Consider the following 10589-nt stretch of genomic DNA (forward strand, 5'->3'; position numbering starts at 1 on the left):
ACAGACAAACAGACAGACAGACAGACAGACAGACAGACAGACATACAGACAGACAGACAGACAGACAGACAGACATACAGACAGACAGACAGACAGACAGACAGACAGACAGACAGACAGACAGAGTTAGACAAATGATTACATAGATACACACATACTAATTTCAAAAATTGGACGAATGAAAGTACTGTTGCAAGTTTAAATTTTACATTTGCAAGTCGCCGTACTTGTCCGTTGTTGGTGTTAACCGGTTCACACTCAACACACATTGCTGTATTGATAACGCTACCTATTCAAGTTTCAGTATTACTACTACATGATCCTCCGACGTCGGCGCTCTTCTTCACCAGAATATGGTTTGATGCGATCACTTTGGAATGATCGGTTTAAATTAAGTCTGCTAGGGGAGTCACCAGCGGCCAATTAGAACAGCTCATTTTTTGATTGATGCGCGCTACGTAAAAGGGGGAGTGTATTTAAGTCACCTTGCGACATCTAGCTAGCATACTAAGAGTTTGTCTATCCATAGCACCCAGGGCCCTCCGTACCTTCAACATCATTAGGCACTGCTTCGTTAGCTAGCGCACTATCACAAGGTGTTCGGCAAGCATATTACAGCAGTAATCATGACGGGGTAATTTTGGAGTGAATGTTATAATCAGGACGGAACAAGGGTTCGTCGGCGAAGAGCAATCATCACTGTCGCGTTAATTTCGACGTTTCTAATAACGTGGTAGTTGTTAAATCAGTCTAGAAGCCAGTAATTTCATCGATTGAACCACATCGAAATGGCTTCCGACGACAATGCTACAATGTTGCCGGTCTACGACGGTGATCTAGCGTCGAACGACACTGGAGGATCGGATGGAGTATCGGCTGAAAAGATAGTCTTGTCACTTGTTTACGCTATCGAGTGCATTATCGGTCTAGTTGGTAACACACTTGTGATATATGTGATTATGAGGTACGCCAAGATGAAGACGGTTACAAACACCTACATTTTGAACTTGGCCATCGCAGATGAACTGTTTCTTCTCGGAATGCCATTCATGATACAAACGCTGGTGACTGAAAACTGGCCATACGGAACACCTATGTGTAAGATCATATTTTCCATCGACATTCTGAATCAGTTCACAAGCATATACTTTCTAACTGTGATGAGTCTAGATCGATACATGGCTGTTGTTCACCCTGTTACATCCGTCAACTACCGCAATCCAAGAAATGCCACAATTGCAAGCTCCTGTGTATGGATTCTGGTTCTCGTGTTGATTTCGCCCGCTATTGCGGCATTCCGTGCCGATGAGTACCAACGTGATTCCAAAACGTACGCTGAATGTGGTCCGGACTGGGAATCAGTGTTTGGAAATGCAACCTTACAACAAATGGAGTGGACTCGCGTGTTCTCCTATTACACGTTCTTGTTGGGGTATATCCTTCCCCTTCTGATCATTTGCACAGCTTATGTCTTGATGCTCAGTCGTCTTCGCCAGGTTGGTGCGCCAGGTTCGAGGGGTAAGAAAACCCGAAAGGTGACACGAATGGTAACTGTAGTGGTAGGTGTGTTTTTTCTTTGTTGGTCCCCATTTTACATCATGAATTTGTGTTTTCAACATGTAATTGAATCGGTGTCTCAAAACGTCAACTTGTACCTGGTTATGCGGATACTTTACTATGCTGCTCAGTGTATCGGTTACGCCAACAGCTGTGCGAACCCAATCATCTACGCTTTCTTGAGCGACAATTTCAAAAAGAGCTTCCAGAAAGCATTCGCCTGCGCCACAGACATCCAATTTGAACCTAGTGTGAGTCATTTTCGACGAAGATCCTCAAAGGGGAAAAGTAACCGCAAACAGGACACGTCTAACTCAATGAGCATGAAACCGTGCCAAACGCACGCTATAATGCTAAGTGAATCTCCATCGAATGGTCCTGCTAAGGTACGAACAAATGGTAATGAACCTGAGCCAGTTCAGTTGTAGAAACATAATGAAAAAAGAATAGATACATTCCTTTTTCCCTGCTGTGAGAACAACTGTCCTGAAACTGTGTGCACGGCATGCTTTGTGCTGTAGACTGCTATTTGTAGTGCTGTGTCATCTGTTGTTCACCGTACGACTTATTACATATCTTGTGTGTGAGAAATTAAAGGTGCTCTTCTGACCATGTTATTTTTACTACGAAGGAGCCATCGTGTGTGTAGCTAGAATCGTCGAACAGTGTGCTAATACTTGTACTCTGACAGATTTACGAATAAGACATCTTGGATTGCAAATGACTCGTGCCCCGTTAACGCTCATCTGTATGCCACAGAGTTCAGTGTCGACACTACGATAGAAGTCCTTATCGCGAAAAACATTAACAGATTGTAATACTATTTTTCAAGACAGCTATGTATACTTTACCTGAATCAAACTTATTGAATTTAAAGAGGCGTCTGTGAGTGTATCGTCGTGATTTATGAGCCAAATGAGGAATATATATATATCGTCTGTATCGCAAGAATTGTATTCAGTATTGAATATTTTGTCGACAACGTGACTCTTGATAAAAATGTATTTGATATTCGTGATCGCTTCATCATTCCGTTCCCCTGATGTCAAACAAACGACTGTCACCTTCTTCAGAACTTTGAAAGACTGTCGCCGACTCTTCATTATTTAGAAGGCGACATCTGCTGCGTGCCTGAACACGTTCATAGCCCGGAGAGCATCCTCAGTTGAAGTCCATCATAAACTCTTGGTCATTCTTGTGGAAATGCTACGTCTAGAGGGAGTGATTAAGTCAAGTTATATATCTGTATTCAGTATGTCTCAAGCTTCGTGATGACCACACAGTACGAATGCATAAAAGCGGCGAATGAATAAGTAATATTTGACTACTGAAGTGCATCAGTGTCTTTCCGCTCATGAACACTTTAGACGATATTTTGTATGTTTTGTAATCACAAAGGAGAGCGTTCTTAAAAAGACAGACCGTTAAGTCATGCGACACTGCCTGTTTCGATTTACTTGAACACTTAATGTTACTGTACATACAGCATTTCAATCGTTCCGCACACCAGATAAATGTATTTTTGCCATCCCGTAAAGACATCACAATGCAGTTCATTTGTGTGGTCAGTTACTTTTGAACACCCAGATATACAAGCCCATAATATAAAGGATGATATTTTGGTAACTTTGATATTGTGGTTATATACTGTTGAAATGATAACTCGTAATGTCTTGTGGCTATGTCTGTGTAATACGACAAACCGAATTCGGTAGAGATATAAAATGTTGATATAAAAGATAGGTATTTAGACAAAATCAAACAAAAATCTTTGACCGCACCAATCATAAACTTTGAAGGAACACAACTGTGAGCTTTGTCATCATTTGAATGTCTATAGCACTTTTGAAAGATTTACACAATCCAGTTTATATATTTGCAAAAAAATATTGCAATTTGTAAGATAATTGTGACAAGTGAAAGTCAATTCCCTTCACCTTGCTGAGATATTAGTAACATTTTTCCACTATAATATTAGGTTCTTGCATTCATGAAGTAAGCCCTTTTCTGTAATAAGGGAAGACTTCCTATTGCTAAGTGAGCGGCATGTACCATACATTAAGTTATTAAATGTCATATTTGAAAATCTAAAACCTGTGTGTTGTTGTTTGATTTATGTTGTAGATACATACGCTGTATTGTCAGTGTAGTGTTACCGTGATACGATCGACCATCTGTCCTGGTGACGGATGGCAGATGTAAATTGGTCGGCAAACGTACTTTATAACTGTGCTTTGACAAGTCGCCACGTACCATTCCCCCCCTTTTTCTTCGAATACTTTGCCATGCTCGTGCTGATGGTGATGATACTGATGACGTAATAAGTATGATATGCAGCGAGTATGGTAAAAATTGGAATACCTTAGTATATAGTCAGGAGTGTTTTGATCACGTGAAACTTAGACCACACTCAACTGGCCTGCTCAAACGTGGCGGCTGGCCAAGATATAGCCGGGCAAGATGGACTCTAGATAGAGGCCACGTTATTCAATAGTCAGACATTTATGTTAACACCTGTTTTATCTTGGATTATGATTACAGAGACATGTACTCCCCCTAAAGTATTTGCCAATGTAGTGATACCGGCTCTACTTTTTATAAACCCTGTCACCTATCCCGTTTTGCTTTATTTTCTGGTTTGCTGATGTCTGCTAGCTACAGTATGACCACAGGTAAATAGACACCTAGATAGGCACAAAATACAAAAGCCGCATGTACGTTGCTCAATTCATGCCAAGGCCGAGCAAACACGTATCAAATGTTTTACCAATGAAATAATAATTGGGGTATATAATGATAGTTGGAAGAGCCAAACTGCTAGTGTTAACCAATCTTGCATGATGCATGTAAGGTAGAAACAATCAGCGCGAAAACTCTTAATTTCAAATCATGACAACATTCCTAACTATAATAAGGTTTACGTATTTGTAGACAGTAAACCTGGTCTATGGGCAGTGGTTGGTATGGTAACGGAGGTTGTCTTTCATGACCATTGGTTTATTTAAACATAGCTGTATTACGGTTTTGTTTCCTTGTAAACAGACCAATTGTAGGTTGTCCATTGAAACATGCATACCTGAGAATGATGGTCTTTTGCATAGGTCAATCTGGTTATAAATGGTCAATATGTATCAAACTATTGTCTTATTCATAAAGACTCAGAAAGAAATAATGATGGAGCGAAATTTTCATAATAATTACTTCTATTGTAATTCGTTAACTTCTGCAATGCCAATGAGGTCCCGTCAAGATAATTATGGAGATATTGAAAAGGTACGGGTATATTCACGTAATGAAATGCACCAATGATAAGATATGGTTGGATCTATCACATTGAAATGTGGATAGTTTACTCTCTCATTACATCCAATCTTCCATTTGAATGACCTCTGACCTCTTAAAGGGATATAATTGACCGCAGGGCGTGTCTTGGTCTTTAATTCCTGATGTTATTCACGGTTGGTCAGATTCAGGCCCAGATGAGTCCTATTCTATCTATAAAGACATAGACTGATGGGCGATAAGATTACATCAGCGAGAGAACACACGACAAATTGAACTTGCTTTAAAGTATTGCCATGGAACTGCACCGCTTTCAGCCTTTATCTCTATTACGTTTGATTTGACTGCACTCAATCAACAGAGTCGTTGTACCGCACACTAGGCATTTGGATCGACACATGGACGTTGTCAGAGCTGTCTTAAGTACTGGTTACACCGTTGCTCCCGTAGGCTAATTGTCAAAATCGCAAGAAACCTAGGCCAGAATTTACATGAGATCAGTTAACACGCAACCTTTGGGGAATATGTGCATGAATTCTGATCAGATCAGAGATTTATGTTTGATACCGTGCCGTGTGAATTACATTGTTTATTAGGCCCTGTGGAGATGATAACACGATCTTACAAGCCCGACCTGTGATGTTATTTCTGGAGAAAGGCTTGAAAAATTCCAGAAGATGTTCGTTAACGAAAAGGGAATATGTGTTTGACCCGAAGCGCTGATAACAGTCACATATTCACATACATACATACATACATACATACATACATACATACATACATACATGTACATATATACATACATACATACATACATACATACATACATACATACATACATACATACATACACAGACAGACAGACAGACAGACAGACAGAATTATACGCCAATACTTTAACTGCAGCCACGAAGCTTATAGTCATGCAAGTCTTCTTTGGCACGTTGCATAGCAACAAACCATTCCTTATCATTTCCAATCTCAAATGTTAAGATATGGAGTTCAGCCGTATAGGTTGAATTCGAATCTATCTCAGATGACGTTTATCGGCGGTAAGTTAAAGTGATTTGGAGTGACAAGCACACCAATACCAGGCGATGTCACGTTTCTGTATTCCTTGTCGTTGAACCATCACTGCAAATTTAGTGCACTTAAAGATTTAGGATAAAACCAGCAAATGATATCCGATCATCAGCTTTATTATGATTACACTGTAGAATTGAAGTCACTTTTCATTTCAGTTATATGCCCCTCTTCGTGCAATGGCTAAATTTCGGTCTTTAGGAAAGATCTACTGATTGATTCCCATTCCCATTCTTTTGATGGTCACATTGTGTCGATATTGTCTGGATTATGGAATGCGAAGAACAGAGCACATAGAATGTTCAATCCTTACTTACTGATTAGATGTCTCCCTTATGATTTACCCTCTCGTCTCCAAGCAGGAATTCAAATCAACAAATACGCACAACATGCAAGCACACATATATACACACACGCACGCATATACATATACATGGAAGTCATATATGCATACATAATTATATACATAAATACATAATTATATATAGTCTATACATGCCTATAATGCTCTGCCACTAATATTGCATTGAACACTGTTCTCTCCAGTGAGACACATATGAATAGTTATATATTATTATATTTGTGTGTATGCATGCATACATACATACATACATACATACATACATACATACATACATACATACATACATACATACATAAACACACAAATATATACATATATATATACATATATATATATATATATATATATATATATATATATATATATATATATATATATATATATATATAACTCGGTGAGTATCAATCTGCTAAGACAGTACTCTATACCGCAGTGGCAGAGCGTAATAGTTTTGATATATATATATATATAGTATACATTGTATATGAGTATGTATATGACATGTACGCGTGACGTAAATGCTACTCTGTATTGCTGTAAAATTAATAGTTTTGGTTACGAACCTGTGATTTGGTGAGATATATTCAGTGTAATTTCGACTTTGATAAGACACAATTAAGCAATTTCTGAGTGTTTATCATACCTGGAGGTCGAGTCTCACTGTAAGTACTGTTTAAAAAACTATTTGTAACCTTCAACGCATACTGAGTAATTGCGATCTCTGATTATTCATTCCGGTGTCTCATCAGTACCTAACCTTATTTTGCGTGATTCGAACGTAATACATTCCTCGCAATAATCAATCATTAAAAGGGCACAGAAATATGAACAAACTTAACGGCCATTTCGTCACACTGTTTTGAACTAAGGTAGGCGTAGAAAATAGAGGTGGTATTCAAACTCAAGATAAGCGACGTACGGAGGTATTAATCCCGATGCAGGGCAATCAAATAGGTATGCATCGTAAAAAATGACAAGCCATCAATTACGTGTTCTTTCTCATAGATTTTATCACCATTCATAAATTTTCATCTGTTATGGGTCTTTCTAGGTTTCTTTTATTGTACATGGTTCGTGTTTTTATAAGTATGGATAATCTTTTCCCAGCGAATTTTCACCTTTTATGAAGATCGTCTTTGAACATTAGACTTCACAATCTGAATTTAATTGTTATCCAACATTACTGAGTTGGCGTCCATATGCTATTTGTTATTCTACCAGATTCAAGTTGCATGTTTTTGTAAAGGAATTCTGTTCTTCAATCTATTGCAAGCAGCTGTGTCTACCTTAGGGCGAATTAACATTTCTGTATATAAAAGTCTGATAACAATTATTCCATGTCTACGGTGAAATTACCCTTTTATATCAGCTTTGACGAGTCGTACTTTTTTTTGGAAAAATAGTCATTTTTAAAAGTAGCCATTCATACTGTAGGAAGTGGCAATGGCAATTCATAAAGAGGAAGATTAAAATTTTAACCGTTGCACGATTCAAAGGCTTTGTTCACATTTTCAAAAGCGGTAAACCTTCCATCAGTACAGGTAAGGGTGTGTGTATATAGCCGTGAAGGACCGAGCGACGCGTACATTTAATAGTCTAGTCCAGACTAGGCTCCTTGTACGTATATGAATGCATTTGAAATGTATATGACGTCGAGACTTATCACGTACGCATTCTGTTCAAACACCATTGCATAGTAATTAGCCAAATTGCATGTTAATGACCTGATTTGCATAAACATTGATGATAGTCACATATTTTATGTCTACTCGCTTAGAAAATAACCCTGAAGCAAAGCTAAAATGTATATGTTCGTAGGTACTCGTAATTTTGTTTGTAGTCTTAATACTATTAAGTTTTGCTCTACAGAAACACAATAATCCTCGCAGCAATTCAATTACTCCACTTTAGCATATTGAATTATGTTATTACTTTGCTTTTCAACAAAAGAAAAAAACTCTTAAGTCTCGTGAAAATAATGCACTTCTTTTTTTCTATGCCAGAAATAGGTCCTACGGAGAAAACTCCGTCATATAAAATGCCTCATGACAAACCATAGACTAAGTTGAATTGAATGTCATTTCTAAAATGGGTTGTCTTGCCTTTTGCCGTATATTCAGATGTGTTAATTATGATTACCAAAAGTTGATGATCATACATGCATCTTTTGTTACTGATTTTGAAAATGAGACTGGGTAAATAGAATAGGTAAACTCATGTTTAATTGCTCTGCCATATAATACTGGAAACTCGCGATGATTATTATTCAAACAAATGTTTATCAAGTTTTGTCAATACGTATAAACCTAATGTTTAGCTAAAAGGGATGAAATGAAGATTTTTTGTGACTTCTCATATAATTTCCCTCGTTGTACTGTTTCCCGTGTTTGTAATAATTTAAATTCAATTGTTTTCAAGACTAAAATTTAATCGTCTCACAATCTTTCAATTTTCCCTGTTCATTGTATACACAGTTACTCAGAAGCTAAATCATTCAAAGGTGAACCATCTTGTAAATAGTTGTTTGGGGATCGATTGTTTTTGCTGTCACTGATCCTATCCAGATATATAGCGATATCGGTCCATCCGGACGTTATCGATAGACGATCGAACCATGGCAACGTTCACGTAACCAAGCATACGATGAAGTAAATTGCAGAGTTCCACCTGGGGTAATGGAATTTGTTATCCTCAATGGGAAACATTGACCTCGTTATGGATATTTCCAAGCACATAGTTTGCTTTCCCTACGCATCAACAAGATACCCGTGTTTCGATTAGCGATACATGTCGAAAGTTTGAAGTGATCGATTTTTGCCCCAGGTCATATTGTGCGTTAAGGGGGAGATAGACGCAAGTTGCCGGGTAAGACTATTGATGAGCTTACGTCAACATCCAGGATGAAACAAGCAGTATGTGTATGTTGTAGTCTGTTTTTGTATCCCCAAATGTATGATGACCGGTAAGAGATAAAAAAGAATGCCTCGATCGTTTGTACTAACAGCGTGTGTGTTAAAATGTGTCCGTTCGTGTTCCCGTTCATTCGTATCTTACCCTATGCGTTCGATCTCCATCGTGAACGAGAAAATCGTCATCGAAGTCAGACAGACTGATGACACTTAATATTATAAAGTCCACATCATCTTTTTTTTTGTATCTGGCGATTGTAATGAATCTGTTTACAACTTCCTAAACAATGTCCATGCATTGCGGAATTGCTCATACTTTCAGACCGTCAGGATTTCAAGTGGTGACCATTTGTATTGCATTTGAAGGATGTCCAGCTTAAACTGAAGTCGTGTTGCTTAATCCTTACATACACCAAAACTGGAATATCACAAATGAAAGTAGCTCGGATGTTCAGCGTTGTGTGCTTCGTGCTCTCACGCGAGATTACTATCTCTTTAAAGTAATAATACGATTAAAATACATTCGATATAATATGGCCTCTGAAAGACGTGGGTTTAACATGAGGCAATAATCTGTTTAATTACTTTTACATTTGTCCCTTAAATTCTATCATCTTGTTCACTGCACTGAAATATCGAGATATCCTTATCAAAGGATGACATGTAAGGCAGATCTGGAGTTCACGTGTCCATCACTATTTTTCATCGTTTATTCTTCGATAGCAATACACTTAGAATTCAGCGCCTAAACATTCTTCGATAAAAGTCAAATGCGAAGTCGGTTTATCAGATGTTATCCGTGCTACATCTACATACTTCTGTATTGAGGTATGTATGTTTGAAAGTCACGTAAAACCACTAAGTAATCTTAGACTGTTTAAATAACTTTAATTTCAACGATCATCAAAGATCAAGTCGAAATTTATGGTAACAGATATTTGAATATGTACTGATTACGTTCGCCACAATGTATCGCTACCTTGCTGGAACCTGAGGTGTGAATTCTGAGAGGAAAACATAGAAACGTGAGATGGGGGAGCAGGGGTGTTCACAAAAGAAAATGTACTTCCTTATCTTTATATGGAATGGTATGAATAGATATACACAGTAATTATTTGAAATTCAAATATCCCCCATTGTTGAACTTCTTCCTCTCGCACATCATTAATACACTATCATTCATGAATAAATGATTACCATGACAGAGATGACGAGAACAAATCGCCAAGTATAATAATTAGCATATTGTCTATTAACAATAACTTGACTTGTTGGAAGCTATGTCAATTACACCTTTTCTTTCCAGACCTTCAAATAAAAAAAAATAGAGGAACCACACATAATGATAGATAGTGTAACAACACTTACGAATCCTTGGTTGCCTTCACCAGTGG

At 37.8% G+C, this 10589-nt stretch overlaps 1 protein-coding gene across 1 annotated transcript; it reads left to right on the forward strand.

The window, feature by feature from the left end:
• The first annotated feature begins 555 nt into the window (after positions 1–555).
• Positions 556–3598, forward strand: LOC144435658 (somatostatin receptor type 2-like). Its single transcript, XM_078124257.1, has one exon. The coding sequence runs from the start codon at positions 789–791 to the stop codon at positions 1983–1985; it is 1197 nt and encodes a 398-aa protein (XP_077980383.1). The 5' UTR covers positions 556–788; the 3' UTR covers positions 1986–3598.
• Positions 3599–10589: the final 6991 nt, after the last annotated feature.

This window comes from Glandiceps talaboti, chromosome 5 (genome assembly GCF_964340395.1).
Source record: "Glandiceps talaboti chromosome 5, keGlaTala1.1, whole genome shotgun sequence".
Lineage (NCBI taxonomy): Eukaryota > Metazoa > Hemichordata > Enteropneusta > Spengelidae > Glandiceps > Glandiceps talaboti.

What these genes read in the sequence shown, in the direction of transcription:
- LOC144435658 (XM_078124257.1), top strand. Translation starts at nt 789, where the DNA reads ATGGCTTCCGACGACAATGCTACAATGTTGCCGGTCTACGACGGTGAT.